General features: G+C 43.5%; 1 protein-coding gene across 2 annotated transcripts; it reads right to left on the reverse strand.

Annotated features, from left to right (window-relative positions):
- Positions 1–19: 19 nt before the first annotated feature.
- On the reverse strand, positions 20–26,150 carry LAPTM5 (lysosomal protein transmembrane 5). Of its 2 annotated transcripts, XM_085306230.1 has the most exons (8): positions 26,008–26,150; positions 16,201–16,294; positions 7,263–7,339; positions 6,464–6,592; positions 5,805–5,930; positions 5,155–5,250; positions 1,774–1,866; positions 20–827 (listed from the first exon to the last, which is right to left on the reverse strand). In XM_085306230.1, exons 1-8 carry the CDS (start codon positions 26,092–26,094, stop codon positions 753–755), a joined length of 777 nt encoding a protein of 258 aa, XP_085162356.1. In that variant the 5' UTR covers positions 26,095–26,150; the 3' UTR covers positions 20–752. The 2 variants fall into 2 exon arrangements, with proteins under 2 accessions (XP_085162356.1, XP_085162358.1); XM_085306232.1 differs by lacking the exon at positions 16,201–16,294.
- Between the last annotated feature and the right edge of the window lie 356 nt (positions 26,151–26,506).

Genomic DNA, 26,506 nt, shown 5'->3' on the forward strand with positions numbered 1-26,506 from the left:
AAAGTCAGACAGCAGAAGATTAAAATCATTAACTTTTTTTTTATTGAAGCTTATCTTTCAAGTCACACACAAAAAAAATCCCAAAATGCAAACACTCAGGTACAGAATAGCAGAGCAATACTGTGACAATTCCAGCATGTTGTATATTCTGGAGCACTCACTACTAATCATTCCCGTAAGCAGACAGGTTTGAGAGCTGTGTTGTAGCTCATTTGGGATCTTCAGCCTTTTGCTGATCCCCTTTCCCTTAGGTCTTCATTAGATGTTGCTGGTTAACATAGCCTAACTCTGAAATATGCTATCTCAGCATAAAGGTCTTAGCTTGCTCTCCCCCCTCCCCATTCCACTTGCTAAATGCTTGATGCTCCCCATAGCTGCTGRGTTAAAGATATCAAACAGATGAGAACCCATATCCTGCTGGGATAAAGTAAGCCTGACAAGAGTTTCAGGCCAATGCCCGTACTTTCACGTTAGCCAGATGCTGATGGGAGCTTTTGTGTTGCCTGGTGCCAAGTTTATTAAAAGAGCACTGCAGCTCAGTCATTGGTATCAGCTCAGGTCTGCYAGTGCAGAACAAGGCACCAGCTCCAGCAGTTCACTATCACTCTTTAGAGGCTCCTACAAGTGAGTTGCATTGTAATAAGCATGATATGGCTATGAAGCAARGGCTTCTCAACAAGGCCGAGTATCTGACACAAGGGGTAAGAGGCACTAACAGCAGTACAGGGTCTTCTCTTCCCTGTGAGAAGAGCTTAGATTTCTACATAGGGAGGTGGAGATTCCTTGGAAGGCAACTCTACAGCTTCCTCATATGATGGCAGCACAGCCTGGAAAGAGAAGACCATTAGACCTGCTGTGGGGATCACAAAGAGTTTCACATGGATCTGATCCTAGGCAAGTTTCTCTTTACAATTCAATGYAGGGGAAGAGAACCGCATGGCAGTGGTGGTGGAGAGAAATCCAGAAGAACTGGAGGCAAGCAGCACTTTATAACCACTTTACAACTAGCCCCACCCTCTTCTCCCAAAGCATTGCTGCAACAAATGTACCAAGGCTCTTTAATGTCCAGACTTCAAGCCTTGATGCCTAAGCAAAGAGGCTAAGCTCTACAGAAATCATTCCTGAGAGTCATCGTTCATGCACAGTAGGAGCACACACTGCTGGCAAGACCATGCTCATCATATTTGCCAAGTTTAAATACGACAAATGCCTCCATTTAGCATTCCATGTTCTTCTTCTTTACTTCTCCTATGTCTTTACTGTCTCTCTTATTTTTGGACAGTCTACAAAACCCTTGCATTGTCTCAGAGCAGCTGGATGCTACTACTAAAGAGTTCATCAGTAGTCTAGGTAAGGACATTGATATTCATGGCTTAGCAAACCGTTAAGATGAAGGGCAAGGCAGCAAGCCTTTCAGACATTGATCCAGCAAAAGGTGAAGACAAAGTTAATTTTAAGCATGAGTAGCACTATTAGGCATAGAAACCAAAGTTCAGCTGAAATTAAAAGCACATCTCTGGATCAGAGAATAAGAGTGATATACCCTCATTTATCTACTTTGTCTGAAGTCCAAGTTCCACATTTCTTGGCTGTTCCATTTTCTTTAAAGGTTTTTATATAGGAATAAAATTAGAGAAATATAATTGGAACTTGACTATTAGAGCCTGTTGATGCAGAYTTGAAGGGTTAAATTCTCTCTCAGACTGTCAAAGAGACAAGAGTAAGGACCATCATGGCCAAACATACCTTTTCATGATGAAACTCTCTACTCACCTTCTCAGCTCTTTGTGGGTTGACTTTCACCTCCACACTCTTGCTAGCTTTAATATACTTAAAGCAACTGAGGACACATTTGAACATATAGGCCTGAATAAGAAAGAAGTCTGTCACTGCATTGCAAATTAACAAGARCATTTCCCCTTTTGCCATCAGCCTACCACTGTTCTACCATGACACTAGAGGCGAGAGCCTTACAGAAGTCTGAGTATCACATATTACAGCCTCAGACCAGTCTGGACCATTCACTAGAAAGGTGACGACTCCGCCTGTCCAGAGCAGTGCAGTGGTGGGAGGTGTTAATGTTAATAGGATTAACATTAAGTACAAAACACAYGCTTAAGACCTCTGAGAGCTCACTGTCATCAGGAAGGAAATGGAAGCATGTTTTACTTTCATGTTATTTTTCTAAGCAGGCCACAAAGTCCAGGTGCCTCAGGAAAACACCTGAGGCATAACATCTACCTGGCCTGCTGATCAACAAGGATTGACTTGAGGAGCTGGCTCATTCAAGAAAGTCTTGCATTTTCATTGGTTATACTAAAGAAAAAAAAATTTGCACCTCAGATGAAAGATAGCCTTTTTTTTTTTTTTTTGAGAAAAATGGATCAATTGACAGATTGTGGCACAAGAAAATAAGCAAAGTCTGTGAAACATACCATATTAAATAAATATTTTCCCTACTATGTGCAGTGCGGCAAAGTCGTGTGCCTCTTATTTTTATTGGCCTAAGACTGCACTTTAAAAACATTTGGTGTTTTCAAAAAATGCAGGGGGTTATATGCCCCAAGAACTAGCCATCTAGCTTAGGACTTCCTAGAACAATGAGGATGTTTGTCTTGACACAAAGCCAAGACAAAGAACAAGAACAAGGAATGAGGTGTTTTTGTTGAAGGAATCTATCTCACAAACTTCCAAAGACAAGGAAGTAAATCCAAACTTGGACAACCGTTAGAGAGTATTGCAAAAGCCTTCCCCTTCCAAAAGCCTGTTCACACAGAGGGCAAACATGCAAGACACTGATGTCATCATTTAAACTGAACCCAAAACTAATCATCCCCTGAAGAAGCTTCAGTAAATAAAGAATAAAAAAGTAAAAACCTTCCTCTCCTTTCTTAAACAGTTTTGATTCCAGAACAGTTTGCTTCACTGCCAATCCAGTAGCTACACTGGAATCAATGAAGGAGTTGACAATTAAGACTTTTGCAAACAACAGCAGAATACATTAGTATGCACAGCTTATACAAAGGAAACCAATGACACTGGAATCATCCCAACACTGAGTGACTCAAAACAGCCAGAGYTGCAGTGCAGGATATACTTCTCCATGCTGGACCAAAGAGGGGGAAAAGTTTACTGGYGTCCATAATGTCTATAATACTATGYTGGCAGGAATTCTGTTCTAGAGATCAGGAGGGAAAAAGCATTTGTGACAACTACTTCAGAAACCTGCTCTGCCTTCGTTTCCCAGAGATGTTTTATTCCTCTCGTTTTCTGCATTCTTATSCGCCATGGCAGTGGAGAGGATGTTCATTTATTCATGATACTAAGGTGAGATAAAGATTGCTGTGCATAGGTACATTAGTGAGGGAGACTTCTCTAATGGTGCTATCTAAGCATTGCATGTGTAACATTCCCTTGGCCTTTTGAACACTTTCCATCTCTAAGGTACGTAAATTTGGACAACTGAAAACATCACCACTGGGGCTCTAGAAATGAGACTAAAGGCAACCACTGCACTGGTAAAGAGCTATGATGTTGCATGGAGAGTCCTCCACCTTGCAGTAGAATGTGTTCTCTGCATAAGAAGGTTTATATGAGAGAAGCGAGGGAGAGGAGTGATTCAGYCCCCTGAGCACTGAGCAGGAAAGGTTCTTCAGAGGGTAAGCAAGTCCTTGTGGGTCCCACAGAAAGTCACGGGCAGATACACATAGGAAAGCAGGTGCCCAGACTTCTTCATCKGACAGACCACCTTCTAGCCAGCTGAACTACATGGTAGAGTGGGATGTGCATAACTATTTGGGGGCAGAAGTTGCAACCTGGAAGGCAAACAGATGGTACCAAATAGACAGAAACACATATCAGTGGAAGGGCAATAAAAGCTTGTTACAGGCCATKAAGTAAGGCAATTTATGTAAAAAGGTCCTGGGCTAGTCCAACATATTTAGATCCCATCCCTGGTGGGGGGGGAAGACTGTGAATTGAAACTGATGGGCCCTACATGGGCCAAATGGCCTTTTAAGCTCTAAAATATTTCTTGTTGCCCKATTCTTCATTAGAACTTAATTACTTGGAACCAAGTCTCATAAAAATGGCTTTGTTACACATGGAAAAGGAGTGAAGGGATTATCACTGAGTTCAGAGGATGAAGTTCTTGGTGATTTCTGTGGGGGCAGGGGGAGGAAGGGAGTTATATGAACTTTAGACCAAGGAATACTTGTGCCTATCCCCTTGACTTTTTAAGATTATTCTCCCCCCATCCAGTCTCCCCCTAAACGCCAACACAAACAACCACAGTAAGTTAAATAGTCTTGTAGCTTATCCTGTGTGAAATTCCAACTAAGCCCTGTTTGCCAGGTCAGTGAGATTTYTGCTGAAGACTCAGAGTGCTGTGCCAGTTGGGTTTCAGGGTTATCTCCAGAGCTTACTGCCTGCAGTTTATGTAAATATTAAAAGATATGCTGAAGTAATGTCTGCAGTGCAATCAAATAAGACATTGTGCTCCACACTGGCTTGTCTGCCCACTTGGGAAGAGTCTGAATTAAAAAAAAAATGCTTTCCAGCTAATAAGTAGCATTTTTCACTGAGACAGAGTCTACTGAAATACTTGGAGAGGTCTGATTTTCCTAGCTGATCTGAAACCCCTCAGTGAAAAATCTGTTCTCCAATCCATTGAAGCAGGAAGAATAGAAACCCTTTCACAGTGGAGTTTCCTAGAAGGTAAGCAGGATTTAACAGCTCAAAGATTTTAATTAAGTTTTGGGATATCAGTGTGCATAACTCCATTCACATCAGTGCAGGTACAGCAATTTACCCCAGAGGAAGATCTAACCTGCTGCTTAATGATCTAATTTGTTTTGGCATACAATAGCAGAATACTTTCCTGTATTTGTTTCCAAACTTTTTATCCTTCCAGAAGAGACTGAATAGGAATAGGCTATGAATATGAGAGAGGGTTTGCTTTTATATCTCACATCTGCAGAAACTTATGAACAACTTGAATATCAAACCTGCCTCAGACGCTGCACTGAGACAGAGCTACTATTAAGCACAAGGGAAGACCAGCAAGGCTTTCCAAGGCTCTGGCAGATTAGAGAGAGAAGAATCAGTTCCTCCTCCTTCAGCCCTCATGACTCACCAGCCCCTGCAGCCATTTACCTTGAGGAAGAGGACAGCAATGAATGCAATGGTGAAGGTGACCATTATTCTGACATATTCCTCTGTTGGTAACTTCGCAAGGGTTGGCAAGAAGCCCTGTGGAAAGAGAAGGCCTTGGTCATAAACACTTATTCTCTCTACCAGTGTCACGCGGAGCTGTGAATATCACAGSAAGTTTCTTAGCCTGGCTCTCAGGAAGGTGGGAGAAGTCACCTTTCTTTTTGCTTTTCTCAGGAAAGGCAAATCTCCAGCTGCTCAGGGTATTTTTACTGTTTACACTTCTTTGGGAAAGATTTTCAGAAGAATATTCAAACGGGAATTGAAAAAGTATGACTATTTAATAAAGATGAAATGCTGATGTGTTTTCTATGTACGCAGGGAGGCTGTATCCAAACCACTCTGCTTTGCAATTTGCATCCTTAAGATTTTTACAAGGAAAACAGGGTGTACGTTTAAGGAACACTTGCATAAGCAAACTGTCAGTAAAGAACGCTGCGTTGTTGAGTATATATGGCAAAYTCCTCTTTTGTCACCGACAGCAATTCTGGATTTACTGTGGAGAAGGCTTGCTTTGTCATAACAAACATTGAAAGAAACCTCCCAGTGATTAACAGCATGGCACGAATCATTTAGGCTTGCTCACTACCTACCCCGTTGTCTGAAGACTTGAGGCTGAGGTAGGTTGGGACCTCCATGTATGAACTACAGAGAGTGAGGATACTCAGACAGAAGTCCAGCAGCTGCAGAGCCAAGAAAGGGATCTTCAAGTGTCCCTGCTGCACAAGCAGAAGAACAGAGAACAAAGTTTTGCTTATGGCTACAAGATTGTATCACGTCTATAGTTTCCCTATTTACAAAGGAACTGTATTTTACTCTAATTTACAGCCTAACCTATTTAATTCATTTATGCTAGCCAAAACACCAAGCAAACCAGCTTGTTGGGTTGATTTATACCAGCTGCTCCAAAGGACTCTCTGGGCAGCACAGTGGTATTCATAGCTTATCTCCAACCCTCCCCAGCATTGGCACGCCCAGAACAACCTCCTCAAAGCCCTGAGAAACAAAACAAAATCATCAGGAAGAGTCCAAGATGCAGGAAACTAACTTGTCACAGATGCCACTGCTTCTCCTTGTGCACCTTCTAATCCACCAAGGATTGTATCCTATTTCCAGCAATAGACAGTGTAGGAACTGCATAGCCATGAAGAATTGCCACCCCAAATAATAACCCTTAATTCCTAAATATGCTATGTCCTTCTCATAGTGCCTTCCCTCGAGAGCACCACCCCAGAAGTGAACTGTTACCCACCGTGTGGCCAAGGGATGACACAGAAATGATTGCTGGGATTTGTATGTAGGAGCTGAACATCGTTAGGAGGCTGAGGAGAAAGTCTATGACTTGTAGAGCAAGGAATGGAATCAGGAGTCGTTCCCTCTTCTGAGGAAGAGGAAAAACAGTGCCAGTCATTTGTATTCCAAGCAAGGTAATGTGAGTAAGTATCAATACTTGAAAGTACTTTCTGCAGCTCATTCCATGTACTGCAGTGACAATTGCTTCAGAAAATAAAGTGCAGCAAAATCCATTTTCTCCCCCCCCCCCACCATGGAGTTTCCCTAAGCAACATTGACACTTGATCACAGCAGAACTGTCACTCAGCTACCCCAAAAAAGTTCTGCAGCAAGTAAACCTGGGTTCCCAGACCAACACATGGTCATTTCTCCTCCTAGAACGGGAATCTAATCCCCACTGTTTTAGGAGAGTTATGGTTTACCTCTAGGATCTGACTTGGCAAAAAGCAAGGAAATGAGGTAACGCAACAGCATTTTCAAATCAGAACACTTACACTCCTTAACACAAAAAACAGTTATGACCAAAATGTCACCCAGATTTGGTAATCCCGGCAGTTAGCAGCTTTGCAAATGATCTAACAAGATCTGAGACTTCAAAACAGCCACGTTTTCCCCTTTAAAAAGAACAGAGATGTTTATCTGCTATTATGATCATACTTCAGTATTTCCTGTAAGGGTTCTTCTGGTGCCCTCCTCTACTACCTCCTAGCTCAGAGAGGCCCCAGTAAGCAGCTAAACGCTATTTGTGGAGCACATACCTTCACCACACCAAGGAGGAGGTTGAAGCTGATGGCAAACAGCATGATGATCAACAGGAAACTAGTGATGACGTCAGCTAATAGCAATAAAAATTACCATATTACCAAAAGTTAGAATTTAATATCTTAATTCAGGCACACCCCTGGGGGAGATTTAAAGTGTGATATTCTGATACAGAAAGAACTGTAGAGGCAGAAGTGGGAAAGCCCTGCAGCTGGAGGGTGGGAAATTGCTCTCTCTTCCCTTTTTAACCACCACTTTTTCATCTCTATTTGAAGTTTTTTTCTGTAGGAACAGATGACTAGGTTACACAAGTTGTCAGCTCAGGCAGGTGGGAACCAAACCCCTTTATTTAGAGTTTTGGTCCAGGCAATATCCTGAGCTAGAGCATGAAAGTAAAATGAACTAGAAGAAAGGCAGAGTGATTTTAGGTAATGACTAATAAGTTTGAATTGGCAATTATTTTGGAGACTCAAAGACAGATAAGCTAACCAGCAGTAAGAGCTGGGGAGAGATCTGCAAGATTCTCAGGATACATGTGCAAGTTTTAACCACCTACCGCTAGTACTGACCACAGAGTATCAGGGTGAAACATCTCACTTCTAGTCTCTGTAGACGTGGGATATGACTTATTAAAGATAAATGTACATGTGAGGAGAACAGCACGAGACACTTCTTAGGCTGCTAGATAATCTTTGCCAGTTGTTTGGGATCCAGCAAGATGATGCGTATGTGTAGCTGCCTACTGACCAGTTTTTGTTTGTGTTGCAGCCTGCCCTGAAAAGGACCACTGAAGCCTTCTTTACGCTGTACAGTACGCACGCTTGGGCTTCAGAGTGGTCTAGCTAGCGTGAGGTTTTTCATAAAGTTATTTTGCTTCTTCTGGGGTAGAGTGGGGGAAAGCACATCTCTCCAAAGAGAGAGCATTGCTAGGTTCTTTATCCACCTCCACTTAACGTACAGTCCTTCACAGCGCCTCCTCCAACTCGCTCTCGCCCTTTCATTCTTACTGCTTTGTTTGAGTTTAAATAGCAGCAGCTTGTTCGGGGTCTCTAATTTCCAAATGTCAAAATAAAGGGTTTAAGTTCAGGAGAAAAGATTTATTGGTTTTATCTTTTCCTAACTTCTTTAAGGCAATTGATCCTTCCCAGAACTACAAAATTATTTTAACCTCAGGAAGATCTGATTATCGGTTAGCCATCTTCTCCCCCCTCTCCCCACCCCTATTATTCCTTTATTAGGAAAAAATAGAGTTAGGCACTGGATTTATTACCTCTTTCAGCTCTTCCACTCGCTTTCATAAAGAAATCTAGAAATTTTGCTTTAGCAAGTCTGTTGGATTCATAAAAGTTTCCAGCTGCATTGAAAAGCCTCCACTGCTCCCCTTTACCCCTCCTCCTCCTCTCCTCCCAGGAAGATGCCACTCCGTCTTCCCCAAATTTGCCTTTTTGCCTAATCTTGATACAACACAACACCCTTGGGTGGGGGTGGGGAGGAAGGGGTTATTTCAGAGTTAGAGCATACACCAGAGCATCCTTAATTCACTCCCTAGCTGTGTCATTAGAAAAAATAATTCATGAAGGTGTTCAAGCAGAACATGTCCCTCTGTTACTCCAACAGATAACACCAACACTGTCATTCACAAATGGCTTGAACAAGAACAGTCCCAGCTATGCCATAATTCAGCCAGTAACATTATTTGAGGGAGCAAATACAAACAGTTTTCCCAAGTCTGAGGGAGAGCTATAGCTGAGAAGGGCAGACCTACACCCAAGGGCTGCCTACGGCATATGGCAGGACATCAGTGCCCATTAGATGCAGCAGCTGCAACATATGCAAACTGTCAAGTGCTATATTCAGTTTCCACTACGCAATGTGGGTATGGACAAATGCCAGCAAAAGAAAGGACTCAGAAACACGACCAAAACACTAAAGAGAAGTATAGATACTGAGAAGCTCTGGAGCCTTTCCAGGGTTATAAAGAACCTGCCTGCCTGATGGCTGGGCTAAGCCACAGCAGGCAGCGAGGGCCGGTGGCAGCAGCAAGGTGGGGAGTTTTGCATCACTCCTTACTGTGCACATCTTCACTCACCTAGCAGAGGATGCATCCTCTTTCATTTAAGGCATTCACAGATGAGGTATGTATTCTAACTTCACTTCCTTTCTTGTGAAGACTCAGCACTGCACTCGAGTCCCCTCTGAAGATGAGGTTTGTTGATGAGGAAGGAGCGCTGCCTTCCCTGGGACTCGAGACTGGGGACCTCTGAGGAGGCTGCAGCCCCCCGAGAGGCAGAAATAGCACAACTCAAACCAGAGAGGCAGCAGCACTGCATGAACTGCTGCACACGGAGGTGTCAGGAAAGATCCAAAGGAGCAAAATAAAGTGCCCAACAAACACTTAACCCGTTTCAGGAAAAGGAGTTTTTATGGCACAAAACCAGGAAATGACTTTTGCTTATACTCTGATAAAAAAGCAAATTCAGGATTTGTTTACCTGAAAGTAATAAAAACTGAAAAGGAAGAAATTGTGGGAAGTCGCGCAGAAAGAAAACCAAAATCCACAAGCCCTAATTCAGAGGGAGAAAAAAAAAATGTTACGGCAGAAGAGACTGCTCACAGCTTTGCAGCTCTTGCCAGTCAGAGGGAAAACCTGAACAACAAGGCAGAAGAGCAAACCGACCTCTCAGACATGGGAGAGTAGAGAAAAAGCTGTGATTCAGTGCTCAGAGAGCCAAAGGGTCTTGAACCATGAGGTTAGCATGAGGACAGTATAAACTTGAAATAAATAAATAGATAAAGCTTAAAAGACAGACTCAGCCTTTGTAGAGACAGCCATAAAAGGAGACCTTATCCTAACAGTCCTAGTCTCATTAAAACCAAAACTACAAGTCATTTTGCCTGCTTCTGCTCCCAGAACCAAGAATCAGACGATTACTCCAGAGAGGGTTTATCTCTTTAGCACTGTTTTTTCTTAGATTTAAGACAGCTGTGTTTTTTCTGCCTCTTTCCAACTGGTCTCATGCATCTGATCTCTCTCTCAGCAGGCTAGCTAATTAATTGGGCAACTGTCTGTTGGTTCTGCAGGCTAATTGCCCACAGAGCCCAGGTGAATTTCCCAAACAGAACCTACATAAAGAACCAAAGAAAACAAACAAAAACTCCCCAAACCTAGAGATGACAAAGGGATAGAAAGAAAAAGGCAAAACAAGGAGAGAAAAAAAGAGAAGTAACCTTCTGCACGCTGTCCACATCCTATTTGTTCACAGCACAAACATTCACCCTGTCTGCTGGGAGTGGATCTCTGTCCCAGAGAGGTTTTAGCAACCACAGATTTGACATTATTTTAACTAAATGACTTCTCTCTTCTTAAGAGGACATTCCACCTCACCCCACCCTGCTTTTATTTTAAAGACACCATATGAGCTGAAGGAATGATTCCCTTAGAGAGTGGTAGCTGCTGGCTCTTACCCCTGGCAGTGCAAACCCTCCCTGAGACGGGAACAACAGTGCATGTTACAAGGAGCCTGACTGCCACCCGAAATCCTTTGTAAGGGCTGGCAAAGTGGCAAGAGATCTTCTCAAACCAGTAGTAGAATAACAGGATCCTTGGCCTGTGAGGCACTTCACAACCACAGTGGACGAAGCCCTAGAGAGTGGGTTAGCGTAACAGGCTCTCTCCATGCCCGGCATCTGTGGTTCAAAGATGTAAAGGAGTAATTCTCTGGTGTTGTTCTCTTTAGTGTTTCCGTTCATGCCTAGCTGGCCTTTGTGGAACGAACAGTTGTCTCTTTTTCCTAAAAGTACATCCTCGGAAAAGGACCAAGTTTAGGAGGCCTGTACCAGGCTTGAGCACCTGTATAATCTCCGACAGATGCATCACTCGACAGCTTTCCCCTCTACTCCTTCTACATCTAGGTGCCTATCTCAGGAATATGCTGTCTTCTTCTATTACACCTTATAAAGCAGCAGCATATTCAGAGAAAAATGGGGCTTTTCCTTGTAGGAGATGCACTGGCTTTTTGATGGCTGTTACTACAAGACAAGAGGTGACCATCATAGGCTGCAGTAAGTGAGGTCCAAACAGAAGGAAAAAAGAAGGATCTTACAGTGAGTGATGTAGCCCTGAACAGGCTGCAGAGAGGTTTTGGCACCCCCATTCTTGGAGATCTGCAAATCTAAACTGGACAAAGCCCTGAGAAAAATGGTCTACCTTGAGGTCAGCCCTGCTTTGAGCAAGATGTTGGACTGAAGATCCTGAATATTGCTCTGATTTATGATTACACAATCAGGTAGGAAAACAAGGTCTCTCCTCACACAGCCTGCTTTGCTCACATATCCCAAGAACATCTAAACTACAGGAATATTGGCAGCAGTATTTTATTGCTGGCAGAGAACATGGAGAGCTTGCCCACTCTCAGGTGCATCTTCTTCCAAAAGCTTATAGAAATAAACAAACATATGGGCTTTTTGCCACTCAAACTCTTATAGATGAGCTGAGTCTTCTAGCGATCCCTGGGAATTTCAAGAGCAGGAATATACATATAATATGCACATTATGAAGTTAGTGCCATTTTCCTTGAAAATGGTGGTATAACCAGTTTCAGGGCATACAACAGAGCCTCTGCAAAACTACACTGCACTTAGAACAGGGAGGGGGAGAATTTGTGTATACCACCAAATGCATATTTTTGATTAACTTCACATTAGGGTTTGTGTCCTGAACATAGCCCAGAGGGACTTCGAATGATTCCTAATATTCCCCCAAATGCAGAAAAACCTTTCTGTTTTATGGCCCAATAAACTGGCTTGGGAAATACAAACAGGGCTCATAAAACTGTGGTTTTATGGTCACATTCACTGATTGTCAGGGATGGATGTTTCTGATTTGATGTTGCTGATAAGCTGCAGAGAATTGTTTCTGGACAGTTACTTTCAAAACACGGGCAGGACTGGCAAAAATAAGAAGCCTCACAGTCCCTTTACCTTTTCTGCTTTTGACCAGAGAAAGAGGGATATTTTCTGCCTGGAGTACAGCATGTGCTGTACACACAGCTCTTGAGGCATAACCCTGGTATTTCTATTGGTTGAACAGAGAGAAGTTGAAACAGTGCACGTTGTCCATAATGAGAGTTTTTAATGTGGTCGCTGAAGAAAACTATAAGTGATTAACCCTCAGATCTGCAAACAGACACGAATTGAAGACATACTAAAGATTTGACCCATGAAGAGCAGTGGGGTATAACATTTCCAAGGCAAAAAAGCAGTGACGTAAGCAGCTTAGAACTGAAGGGAAGATTTAAATTGAATTTTTGGTGTCTGTGTGATGTTTTTGGTTTTATTTTTCTAGAACGAAAAGCCAATCTGGCAAAGTTCTTACATTTTCAGGAATGAAGCACTGCCAAAGAACCTTTTGCTAGGAAGGTTTCTCAGTTCCAAGATGAGGTTTCTAATAACATGGAAATGAGGGAGGCTGCATGGGAAATACACATCCAGATTTCTCCTGTATGTTAGATGGAGGGAGAACTTGAATCTGATTCTTCCAAATTCCAACTGAATGTCCCAAATCACTACACAGCAGTTTGTTTCCTGCTCCCCCCACCTGGCCAAATTAATCTTGTGTTATTTCTTAACAGTGGAACAACATTTAGACCTACTTTATACTAACCAACATCCTGGCATTGAGCCTACTAAGGGTGGGAAAATGATCTTCTCAAGTACAGAGTGAAACCTGAGTCTTTGGCATCCTATGTAGATGCCCTAAAGCTTGAGGGACTGGCGACTTTGGCCTTTTAGGGAGCCTTTTCCCCAGTTCCCTAACATTTTTAGGGGATCTTATATTAACCTCTTGGTTAACGTTAGCCAAAATCCAATTTCTAGAAGAGTGCTCTTAGCCCTGCACTGACTGTGGTCTCCTGTGAGCCAAGAGCTCAAGGAGTGTTAGGCGGCTAGGGGAAGAGCATCCCTCCCCTAAGGACTACAGCCCCAGTCAGCCATCCCATTGCCCTGGCAATGGAAAACCAATCCCAATTCTCCTTCCTATCTTTAGCCATTCCCGTGGAAGTTAAGGCAAGGGCCAACCCTTCTGATTCAGGTAGCAAAACATTCTGATGGGAAATCTTGAGAGTGCTAATTCCTTATGATGAACTTGTGCATGTATTTTTTCCTGCTGTATCATTTATTAGTGAAATAAAAAAAGCATCTTCCCATAAACCTTGCCTTGTTTGTATTCTTAGGCCATAACTACCGCATTTGCATTATATATTCCAAGTGACATACTTTAGTCTGGCAAGAGCCACAAATAGAACGGCAGATGCTGAGGGCATCTACAGAACCTCTCCCAAATTGTTCTCCAACTCTTCCATCTGGATTTTGGAGTCAAACTGAACTTTTTAAACACAGCTTAGCTATATTGCTTCCCTGTTAGTTTCACTGTGTTTATTCCAACTATGATCAGAAAACACTAGCAATCTCCTGAGCAGTCCTTTGAAATGCATGGGAGAAGGAGCCAAGTGGAAGTGCTGGGGATTTCATTATAAAATATTCCTTTTTGTGTAGAAGAGAGTAAGAGAAGGTGGGAGGGGGAAGATCTGTCATTTTGATTGTGTGGGAAGGAGGTTTGTTAAGAACAGGAGCCAATTTCACTCAGAATGCTTCTATTCTTAAAGAAAATCCTCCAGATTTGCAAAAAGCTCATTTTGCTTATAAAACATATAACGGTGTTTTATGAAAACTACTCAAAAGATCCATCTCAATGCTTCATTTCTTTTTCTTCAAAAAAATTTAAATACTTGAAAGAAGTGAGAATACTGAATATTTTTTTCCTGAAAGAGACATGATGAAACAATTGTCATTTTTACATATCTGTGTTAGTGATACAGTATTCTCATCTGAAAATATCACATTCAGTTTTTAGCAGCTCAGACCACTCTGTTCAGCAGAACACACATTCTACCATCAGGAAAAAATATTTCCAACTGTGCCCATGTCCAAGTCAAGTCAAACAAAACAAATGAGGGGGTAAGGGAAAGGAGGGAGACTTAAAGTAACACTTGCATCATAGTCTTCTATTTTTATCTGTAAAATTAAAAATAGAAACTTATTTTACAAGAGTGGAAGATAAGATTCTCTTACCTATACTGTGACGTTACCATCAAGGAAAGCAGGATTTTGAAGACAATGTGGTGTACATGTTGCCTTAAAAAGAAAGCTCTGCAAAAACTCTGCAGCTAGTATTTTCCAAACCAGTCACCGGTTGAGTCTGTACTCAGTGCTGAACWGAGACATGGCTACAGAGAGGCCTGTGCAAACCGCAGCTCATTGAAATAACCTGCAACCCCCCCAGATTAGACCACTTCTGAAACAGTGCCTCAGCTGAAAGACGTGAGCCCTAACAGCAAATCCTTGCTCAACGCCCTCTTAGCAGAACTCACCCACGTTTCCATTTCTCACTCCCCACTGATGCTTAATCCTTTCAGAAATAGTCTTAATGAATCCCAGTGGTGCCTCCTAAAACCCAGCTGGGCTTGTTTGAAAAATGTGAACCTAGCTGTTAGAAATAACCTCACCTAGACAGCAAATACCTCTGCTGTAGTGCTTTTCACTATGTCTGTCTGCCATCCTGGGGACCGGGAGTCTAGGGGCTGTGGGAGGCTGCTGTACTTGACTTCCTTTCCCTCCGTGCAGTGGGGGGCATCTGCCTGCAGATGCTAGGAGCAGCAAGAAAGGACATGCCGGACAAGCAACAGGTAAGTCCTTGCTGCTTTAGGTTGTATTTCTCTTTGGGGACTCTTTGCAGTCACAGACTTTCTCTATAGGGAGAGACAGTTTAGGGTGTGGGAGTCTGGTCTCTGGCTTTCTGAGCACAGCAGAGAAAGGTTATCTTAACTTGCAGCTTCACACTGAAGAGTGACTAAGAAAATGAAAAAGTACCCTGTATGTGTTGCTTACAAACAGTTTCGTGTAAAATCAGCCTAAGTAACATTTGAGGTTTGGGAATTTTATTTTCTTTTAAATGGCTGCCTACAGGAGAAACCTGCCAGGCCTCTGAAAGCTAAGCTTGATCCTTCCTAAATAGGAATTCAATCAATAGGAACAAATGTGATGCATGTGACTGTGAGATGTGAAATGGCCTGGCTGCCTTTTCCAGACTACCTAGTGCTCTGCAAAAAGCACCAAGAGATGGACCTGGCTGGGGGTGGAGCTCAAAGGGATGGCAGGTGGCAGAGGTGGGCTGGTGCTGGGCTCTGAAGTGCCTTCAGCTGTGAAGTAGGAGGCCCCTGGAAGATGTGATGGATGGTGAGAAGGGTAAAGGGGATGGCTCTATGGCCATAAAGGGCAATGGGTTGCTGGCAACATCAAGTAACACACCCAGTCATGGGATATAGCACAGGTTTCTGACTCTGCTCCACTCCATGACTCAAGAGTTCACTGGCCAGACTAAGTCTATAAAGGAGCTGCTTATATAGCTCAGTATTTTCCTAAAAAAATACCTAATAAGAAGGGGATCAGCAGTGTGTGTAAGCCCTTAATGATCTACACATGGGGAAAAGAGAGGGAAGGGGGAAACAGGATTGTCAGGTTAATGCAAAGAATATTACTGAGAGAATAGGGAGGCTGAAGGAATAGTTGAGCACTGGAGAGTTCAGGCTGAGGGCCTGATCCACACAGCTGTGAAATAAAGAAATACAGCCCCACTGGGGCCTACATCAGTTTCCAAGAAACAAACACAGCCATAGGGTTATTTCTGTGATGACCTAACCCCAAATCCAAATTTCTAGGGTTGAACACCCTTTTTTTTTCCAGGTCTGAGCTACAGACCTGTTTACTCTGAATAAGTTTCTAGTTTTCTGGAGAAAAGGAATAGTGACCGGTGCAGGACTGTGGGCTCCCTTTCGATCCCATCAGTCTCTGCTGCTTTCCAGCAACCTAACGGCCTACCAATTCTGTAGTAATCCTTGTCCAGGTCTTTGCAGTAGCCTTTCCCGCTAGCCACTTCCAGGGAATACTCAATCAGGAGCAAAACACTCATAACCTAGGAGAACAAAAGCAAAAGAGAGAATTCAGTGGGCTGCAGGCCAGCTTCCTATCAGCAGATTTGCTTCCAGAGAGCTTGCAATGATCATTGCCTGAGTTGGAGAACCATTGTGCACTTGGGACTGAGTCATTAAAGGTTTAAAATAACCCCTCCTTTATGCTGAAACACTGAGGCAAAAGTCAACAGTTTATTAATGGTATGGGTCTACCTGTCTCTCCTTCTGCCGGCTCCTGAAGGAGGATGGAGGAATTACAAAGTTAAGAAGTTTTGTTTCAACTTTTTATATACAAAAAGTTCTGGGTTTACATTTTGGAATTATATTTTGCTTCAGAATTGAGCTAAATGTAACAATAATATTTTTAAAGGGTAAAAAGTAACACAAAGAATGAAGATCCCTCTATGCAATCTAGCTACACTACTTCATTGATGAAAGTGTCATTTTTCCTTCTTGTATTTTTTTCAGAAAAAAATCCCAAATGTATTAGACAGAGGTTACCTGGTGTACATGGGGCACTGGGCACCCTGGGCCTGTAGAAGACCTCCTTAAGGCTGGAGGCCTCACAACATACTGCTTCAGACCACAGGTCTAGGGAATTTCCATGCAACAAAACCCAGGAATGATTAGCTGTGATACCGGATAACCCTGCTACATCCCCCCCGAGGGCAATTCCACCCTGCCAGACAGTTGACTACAGACAGCACCTGCCAAGGAGATCAAACGCGTTGCAGGTCAGGACACAAAGTCCAAAGCCAGAATGGAGTATCAGTCACTGTCTGCCCAGAGTCATCAGAGCAAGTACAGCCCCTCAAGAGTACTCAGATGCTATGTGTTGCTCCTTCATTGCTTTACTGCCACTTTCAGCACTATCTGTGAGAAGGCACATTTCTAAGCTCCCCAAGATGCCCATGGTGTTCAGTGCTTTCTTCCTTGTTCCTCTTTCTCTGCTGTCCTTCCTCATGGCTGATGTATCTTTCCTTTCCTCTGCATTTTTGGACTGTGACAAGCTGGAGCACAGCATGGTCTGCCAGACACCCACAACTTCACTTTCAAAAAGCAGCATAGACTGTGCYATTTTATTTTAAAAATGGGCTAGATGGAACTTAGCAGCATGGGGAATTGGAGAGGAAGACTGATGCTACATTCCTTGAGGAAGTAGGAAATRTGGACTTGTCACTCCACAGCTGCACTTCTTACTTTCTAGATAAGCTCTCTGACCACTCTGCTGCTTTGCAAAGAGCTGCCTGCTTCTCTGCCTAAGCTTTACCTCCATCCAGGAGGTGGAGAGGAGCAAAAGAACATCTCTTGCCTCAGTGTAAAGAAGCTTGAGTCCCCAGGGCCACAGCTTGAGACCAAAAGCAGGAATCAAATGAGGAAAAGTGTAGGAACTTTAATGCCTTTTGCATTTTCCTGAGAGATATGGGAACTGAGCCTGTCGGACAAGCAATCCTAGGATGTGCAGAAAGTGTAGAAACTTGTGCAAACATGAAACTTCATCTTCATCCCACCAACACCAGGTCCAGGGGAGGGAGCGCCCATTCTGCAAACTACCAGGGGTAGGAGGCATCAACAAAAGCATAATCAAAAAAATTAATTTGTCATGAGGAGGTGAATAATAGAAGCCACTTTATCTGGACTGTACAGCCTCTGTCTAGGAGTTACGTGAACCTCACACTGGTGCAGGAAGCAGATTTGTATCTGCCACCAGAACCAGCACAAGCTCTGGTACTCTCTGCATAAAGCTACTTTTTCACAATATTGATAGCAGCCTTTTGTTTCAACAGTTGCTTAAAGAAGTGACGCAGGCAAGGAGGAACTGAAACTGTTGTGGTCGGTGTTCGTGTTTGCAAACTTTGTGTGTGGGAAATAGCACAACAGCAGCAAGCTCAAGGGAGATGAGACAAACATAACTACTAACCAAGCAGAAGAAATAAAATACACTATCTTTTGCTCAGCAGTGGTTTCAGGTGCTGTACAAGATCTAGATAGAGTTCAGGCTGGTGTAAGGTACAGTCAGAAATGCTTCCTGCCCTAGGGTTGATGTTTTGATGTTGCACACACACACACGCACACACACAAAAAGAGACAAGACAGATAAAGGAAGAAAAGATTATCATTGCTACTTCAGAAACGGAACTAAGGCTGAGAGAGTAGTGGTCATGACAGCCTGTAACAGAGAGAGGAACTGAACTCAAACTTTCCCACTGGTTTCCAGAAGAGCTGGAGCTCATTCTCCAGCCTCCCTGAGAGCCCTGTACAGAGTGTATTTCTAGAGTTAGTGTGCCAATAAGCAGYTCTCTTGCTGCAGTGCCCCTGGGTCGCAGCTAAAGCATTAGCCTTCTCTCTGAAATGCAATTAAAAATATGAGTTTGAGGTAGAAGAAGGAACAAATGTCACATGTTTTCTCTTGGCCTGTCTAATGTCGAACTGATCGATAGCTACGTGAAGCACTCTATGTATTTTTTTCTTTCCTGCCCCTGTACTGTTAATGAAGTCTGCAATTTGTTTGTGAGGCAGATAGGAAAAGAAGAAATAAGTCTTGTTATACGAGGACACAAGAAAGTTAACATGAATTCAATTTTATGTAACAGCTTTTAAACTCCCATAGAAGCAGCGAACCTCATCAAGACTGGAGGATGAAATTGCAGCTGAAGTGTCTTTACACTTGATGGTCACCAGGAGTGTAAAGGACCTCTTAGCTAGTTGTGCATGGAGATCGCACACTGACTTCATCTGCTCTAACTTGTTGGAGAGATTTCATGTACATATTCCTGAAGAGATTTCCCTTCTCTTACTGCTGCTGTCAGTAGGGCGTCAAACCCCTCGTATTTCAACGTGGGGAACACAAGGAGAAATGGCCTTTTCAGACTGCTATTAAATGGGAGCCCGAGTGAAACAGATGATCTAATCCCTAAACAATCAGTTTCATTCCTGAACAAGTGAGTGAAATGAGGGTATCAAGCCCCAGATGCTTCCATCCCCAGCTAGGTTTAAAGCCTGAGCAGATCCAGGGTCAGAACTTCAGTATGAAGAACTATCTCTGATGCCTATTAAATAGGAGAACAACGGAACAAAAGAGGTCCCGGCTTCCTTGCGCTCTCCTTGGCAACTGTTGAAATAAGCCACTCAACCTTACACCGCAATCACATGAAATAAGTGCATATCAGATGGAGAACCCAAGCCCAAATTGGAAGATAAAGAGATGACTTTTTAAGCAAAAGGCACTTTGAACCTTCCATTTAAAGAGGTTTTTGTGTAGAAAGAATGAGACACTGAGCTGCAATGAGATAAAATAGACAACATTCTCTGGGCTTCACCTCAGCCTTCCAGTGCAAGAGCACTAGGAGACCTCTCCCTCAGCTGACTCTGGGTTTGACTCTTTGCTGCCCAGCATGTGACAATGTCATTCACTGCTGCAGAGCACAGATATGCACAGTGATCAAATGACCACAGCTGGCTGCTCACCTCAAGCTGAGAAGAAAGTGGAGGAAGATTGATCTTGTGTCTGCCCAGCACTCTTCACCTCATGAGGCCAGATACTCTCAATTGAGGTTTACCCTTCAGCTCTAGAAGAAACTAAAAGGTTCCCATTTTCAGACAGACTGGAGTGCTCAGAGAAGCATCCAGTTCCCTCTCTAAGTGTTGAGTCATTAAATGCGAGACACAAGCCTAAAATAGGAAATTCTACCTTGTGGCACAAGGTCTCTTGGCATGAAGCACCCTCTCAGCCCCCCTGCAGACCTGGCCCTTCCCATTTTGTCTCCCACACCTGCTCTGTCTTATCTATTGTGCATTTAGTCCCCTTTTCTCATTTTCTCAAGGTCTTGGGGACACATCTCACCTTTTTGCTGCCTTCTTTTAAAAGGAGTGCTTCAAACTTGGTGGTTAAAATCAGACCCACTGCTGTGGAGATGTAAGGTCTGCAGCACCAGGAAATGAAGTGATCTAGCCAGGGTAGCTGCGTAGGACTGAGGCAGAGCCAGAGTCGTTAACCCAAGGCAGCTAAATTGAGCAAGAAAGGGGGTGTCTTTCAGGGCAGATACTTAATAACATGATGCATACAGCCTCAGTTCCCTGGAGAATAATTTGGCTGAAGCTGCAGTAGGGTTAAATTGCTGATAGAGGTTGAGTCATGTGCCTTTTTTCTGAAGTCAGTGCAGGTTGACTAGTCTAAATAATTTATTTTTACGTGCATGGCCTCAGTGTGATGTCTGCTCCTTTTTTTTTTTCTCACACAGCATTTCCGGAGAGAAGAGTTTGAAGTCCCCGTAATGGACTGGGGTCAACGGGGACAGAGACATGCTGGTCCGACAGTGCAGTGGAGTGCTGCAAAGATTTTTAACCGTGGTGTGTGCAGGCAGGTGACACCCAGCAGTTTAAAGGCAAATAGCAATACATATAAATGCCACACTTTCAGTGCTTCTTTTCTTACTCTAATTTATAAGTGGCTATTGTGGCAAGATAGGATGAAGTGAGAAGAGGGTATTTTTATCTTCCATTTGGCTTCCTTTCAAAACGTTTCCTCTTTCTTTCTTGCTGCCTTCTTTTGTCCCTCTTGTTTGTGCTTGCTGCGCTGAGATGCCATCCGGACTTCTCTCYGGGAGGACAAGGAAGCAGCACAGGGTTTGCTGAACATCTTGGCTCAGGCACCGCCTTGTGCAAGTACAATGAAGCGCAGCTCCGTACCAACATGAATCGTGGCCACTAGTGAGGACTGAGCCTGAGGAACGTCCCGCAGAGATGAGACTGCTCCTTGAGTTAAAGAGCTACTGAAGCACAGAGGGGACATTGGCGGGTTTCCAGAAGGGGAGACAATGRGTGGAGACTGCTAGTGGTTGTTTCTCTGAAGGATTTTGATCTCATGCTWTGAGAGCAGCTTCCCACAGCTGGGCTGCCAACTAGGCAAAGGGACTTGGCCACCATGGGAAGAGCTCAGCTGTGACAGAGGTTAGTCCAAGCTACAACGATGTTACCTTCCAAGACTTCCTTTGGCTCTAATCAAGGGTGAGCAGCAAGTGAATTAGAGCTTTTCTGCACATGTTTTATGCAAAGAAGCAACTCACAGGCCTTGTTCTTGAAGCTAATGCCAAATAACTTGAGCTCTCTTCATGCCTGGGAGGAGATGACAAACAGAAGGACAAACTCCCCCACGCTTTTTTTAAATGTTATCTGCAAGTGTCTCTGCCAAGCCTCACAACACCCAGTCAGGCTTTGCTAATCGCAGGAGTCTGTCTTTCCCTTGTTCTCCTCCCTTTCCTTCCCATTTGCTTGAGCATATCCAAGATTTATTTCAACAGTCTATGGAGAGATCAGAATGAGACAAATCTAATTTATAGGAGGACAAGACATTGCTACAAAGCCTTAGAGCTTGTGTTTGATGGCATTACTATCACCTAGCATCACTGTGATTCATCACTAGGACCCACAGCAATAATTTATACTGATACAAACCAACAGTATTGATGTAGCAAATCATTCAAGCTGCTGCCAAGTTATAAATTCTCTTCCTTTTCCTCTCCTCTTCCCAGCTGTAGCAACATGATCAAAAGGGTAGAGAAGARGTAAGGAAAAAAGTTTGCTATACTTTTATCTCCTAAAGCAGTAAGACAAGAAAATAGTCTTCAAAATCAAACTGCTTTCCACTGTGATGATACGTTAAATGCAGACAGACTGGGACCCCCAGGAAATCACAGAGTTTCAGGCTTTGGTACTGCAGTGATGGTCACTTTGGTCAGTAGCTGGCAGCAGCAGGATGGAAGGACATATCTGGAGCAGGGGAGGGGAGAGAAAGAAAGCGATGTTCTGGAACAGAAATCCCACAGCGTTTGTTATATTTTTGTTGTTGTTGTTGTTTATGTTTCCATTTTCTCTGTATTATTAATAATGACCTCAGTGTAGATTTACTGGAGATTAGGAGCTGACCACATCTGTTCATGCAGCCAGCTGTGGGCTGTTCTGGTTTAAGTGAGGGCTCAGACTATCCCTGCCCATTCGCTATATCCTTCACTGGGCCAGCTCAGTAAAGCTTCAGGAGCATCTCTTGCCCCTTAATCTAAATCAAAACTACATGTTAATTCTTAAAACTCTGCTTGCCATGTGCCTCGCACACCATGCTTGTGTATGTCTTATGGTAATCACTCTTCTGGCTTTGCAAAGTTGCACCACAAATTGTCAGAGGCTGACCCCAAACCTTCCTGACCACTACCCACATCCAGCCTGACATGGTGATGACTGGTTGAACTATGCAAACGAAGCAACAACTGCTATTTATTTGGAAACATGAGTCTGTTTCCCATCCAGGCAGTCCTGGCACTGTAGATGACTACCAATGTAGGCTGAAGAAAGGCAGAGCAAGGACTCAGCTGTGGCTCTGTGGTATCTGCCCTAAAAATAGGTTAAAACTTGGTGAACCAACTCACTTCTGGATCACACTGCTAGTGATCAGTCTGACTGCAGGTGGGATCAAAACCATGCCCCCAAGGAACAGAAAGGGTAAAAAAGCTGGTGGCCTGGGTCGCAGCATGAAAGTCTTCCTTGAAGTATCAGGCAGGGTTATATGGCTAAATCCACTCCTATGAACGTGCTTAAGGCACACACTGTCAGTGATGAGCAATGGTTTGAAAATGGGCTTAGAGCCACATTGAGCTGCACAGCACAGGCTCATCCTACATTAAAGAAGATCAATGGGTAGTTCCAACACGAGATCCCGGATTGACTGCACTGCTTAGTACTTTTCTTGTTCCCTGGCTCTAGTTTTAAGCAGTCCAACTATTTGAGTCCAGCTTGCTCTAGAGTGTGCTGACCGAAGTGAGGCAGCACCCTTGCCCCACCCCYCCTTTTTTGTTCTTTTTTAGCAACAAGGGGAATCTAAGTGTTTTTGCACAAATTCCTATTCTTTTATTTTTACAGGATAAGCAATAAACCGCAAGTAAATATATTACCCATAACTTCTGGTTTGAACCATGTCTCCGCGGCTAAAGGTCAAGAAAGAGATAACGTTCACAGCAATAGAAAAGACCTGGTACGGAATAGTCTCTGTTCACAGAAAGCCCTGTTAAGAAGATTTTTTCAACTTGGGAAAGAGATTATTGAAGAGGAAATATAAGCACAATAGAGCTTGATAATTTACATGTAACCCCAAATCTAAGAAGCCTCTGTTGTACTGGCTGCTTGAAGGTGGGCAGTGTGCAGGCCAAAGATCACTTGCTGTGTGTCCCTCTTCTAATATGTTCTTCTTGAAGTAATCACTGCTGATGACTGTTGGAGATGGGTTAGGAGACTGCYGAACGTCTGGGCTGACTCAGTACATCTGTATATTTATGCCTTCTGCTTTTACCATCTTGCAAAGAAAAGCAGTTTCTCTTATCCATCCTGAGCAGACCTTTGCAAATCTTCTGCAAATATGCTTTCCTGTGAGCACTCTGAAGGCTCACTCCATGGTTCTCTACCTTTTTTTTTTTTTTTTTTTTTGGTTCAAGATTCACCTGGTATCTTCAACAGACCTACAAAATTTTTTTGAAAGATGTTTAAATAACACATCTTTCATTTGATGTTATCTGAATGCCGGAGCAAATTTTTCTCATTAGCAACCAGCAGCTAGAGGTTATGTCTCATTCTCTTCTAGCACACAATGCTGTAAATCAGGAATGCCTACTGTTAGTGGCATCATAGTGAAAACACAATGAGAAAAAATTGCCTCAATTCGAAGTATTTAATGACTTCAGAGAGAGACAAAGGAGGCTTCTTTTTGATTCGCTCTCCTAGTTAAGAAAAAATAGCTTCCTCCCTCTCTGTGCTTGTTTCTCCACTGATAACAGAAAGTTCCTGCCCCATGGGGTGCCTGGAGCTCTCTGAAGAAAATGTTTTGTAGTTACCAGCTTCTCTGTTGCTCATTTCCCACTTTTGTGGAGATCTTTAATTTTGCTAATTCTTCATCAGATCTTGGCTATACTTCCTACAAGGTTCCCTTTTAAACAGTTCATGGAGATCCATCCATGATGGCTATATGTTTAACTGGTTGTCAGAAACTGCTAGTGTGGGGCTGCAAGCTCTCAGTTTTCATATGTTTCATCTTCTGTTCCTTGGGGACATGGGACTGCGCAAGAAATTCAGCAATTTCTTTTTCTTTAAAACAGTAAGACTATAACCTCACAGTGAGAAGCTGAGAAGCCTGCTCAGGGTGTAATCTACATGGTCAAAAAGCAGGAGGAGAAAGAGGAGATAATTCTGTGTGATCCTTTCAACCAATCTCATGATGTTTTTGAGGTCTCAACATTATTAAAATTTGGCTTTGGAAATGCCACTACAGCATGTAGCTTTCAGGTAATGCCAGAGGAAAAGCATTTGCAGTCATGTTACATGGAGATGTGTAGGAGACCCAGTTCCTCTCCTGCGCTGAACTGGCATAAGACCAACTCTTGCCCCAACCACAGAGCTGCAGAGATGTCGTGCTGCACCCACATGCAGTCATCTGCCTCAGCTGCTGTGCTTGCAGCCTCCAGCAACCCACAGTGCTGCTGCTTGTGACATGTTTATCTTAGCCAAAAAAGTAAGTGAATCAATCTCCGTATTTCTTCCCTCTCATGAGTCAAATCCTCCACTGGTGTATGTGGGAATGGTGTTGTGGAAGTCAACATGGTTACACCCTTAAACATTCCCGACTGCCATCTCGGGTGGATGCTTTTGTTGTTTTGCAGAGCCCATGGCAGTGGGGAGGRAGGAGGAGGCTACAGCACCATCAGGATTTGAGCAGGCAGCAAGGGCATGCGTGGCGTCTTCCTCTTGCCCCAGGAAAGCTGGCTAGTGCAGTGGGGAGAATATGGTTTGGATTTCCTCCACCTGGCACAGCTGCCATGGAAGCAGTGCCCAGCATGTACCTGCAAGTCACAGCTGTCCCCTCCCTACACTTCTCCTGTCCGAGGAGCAGTAAAGAGTCTCCATTACCTGCCATGAGCCTCTAAGCTCCCGACCCGTGACTGTGCACAATGGGTGCTACAGAAGGGGTTATTTTAAGTGCCTCTGCTATGCAAGAAGCCACATCCTCAGAATGACTTAAAGCCACCTGAAAGCATCTCTGTGCAACCAGATGCTTGGGGAAGAAATGTCACTCCAGTCTCTGTGTTCTCCCCATCTGCAACAGCCTCTGAGAGCAGTTATGCCAGCTGGCTGGCAGCTATACAAAGTCACGTATAAAAGCAGAAACCAAAGCTGTGCATGCAGTGTCCAACTGGCTGTAGAGAGATTAACATGGCAGCTTTGTCCACGCACCCTTTACCTTACCGGAACCCAAATCCCTCCATCCAGAGACTCRTAATTTCAGCACTTTCACGGGTTCCATTGCCCATGTGCTGCCGAGTTTCTAACCAACCGGCTGAACACTTGTCCAAGCCACAYGCCCCTGCACTGGTTACAACTCCTGCATTAGGCTGCATGGGAAAAACAGGAAGCAGAGTGACTTTCCATGAGCTCCAAATAGTAGAGCCAAGGAAAAAATGGTTAAAAAGCCTCCTAGGACAATAAACTCTTTCCTGYCCCCCAACCCTCTCTCTCACCCATCCCTCTTAAATCATTGGTCTTTCTTTTGGGAACACAGAAAAGTTAGCAGTTAGGAAATCTTTAGATCTYCAATAATTACACCTTCTGCAAAGCTTGCACCTCTGCCTCCCTTTTCTTTTCTCCCTCTCCCTATCCCCCTTTCCATTCCGTAACTTACCATGTGGAAGATTCCTAGAGCGACTGTTACCGTCTTGATGTTGAAGCAGCAACATTTTGGGGGCTCAGTGGTCGYTTGGGCAGTCATTTTTTGATTTCTGTGTACAGCTCTAAGTTAAYGCGGTTGAATTTGCAGCAACCACCCTATTAAAAAGCAAACCGAGCAGTGCAGTTCAACTTCCTTCCTGGTCTACAAATGTGTTAAGTCATCTGCAAAGTCACATGAGGTCTTTGATTTCTCAATATTAAAGAAAGCAAAATTGTGTTGCTTTTCTAAAAAATTTTTAGCTGCTTGTGCTTCTCAGATAGCAAATGTAAGCACWAATGCTGCTTCATGCAGGTGGTGTACAAGGAGAGCACGGCTGTGAAGCAGGATACAGCTTTGTTCTATAAAATCATCAGAAATCAAAGCAGGGGACCAAGAATTTCACCTTAAACTTGACCCACTGTTTTTGCAGTGAGGCATCCAAATTCCTCAATTTGAAGCAGCTCTTTCCTTG

Source organism: Rhea americana, unplaced genomic scaffold (genome assembly GCF_003343005.1).
Source record: "Rhea americana isolate MKP2758 unplaced genomic scaffold, rheAme1 scaffold_234, whole genome shotgun sequence".
NCBI lineage: Eukaryota > Metazoa > Chordata > Aves > Rheiformes > Rheidae > Rhea > Rhea americana.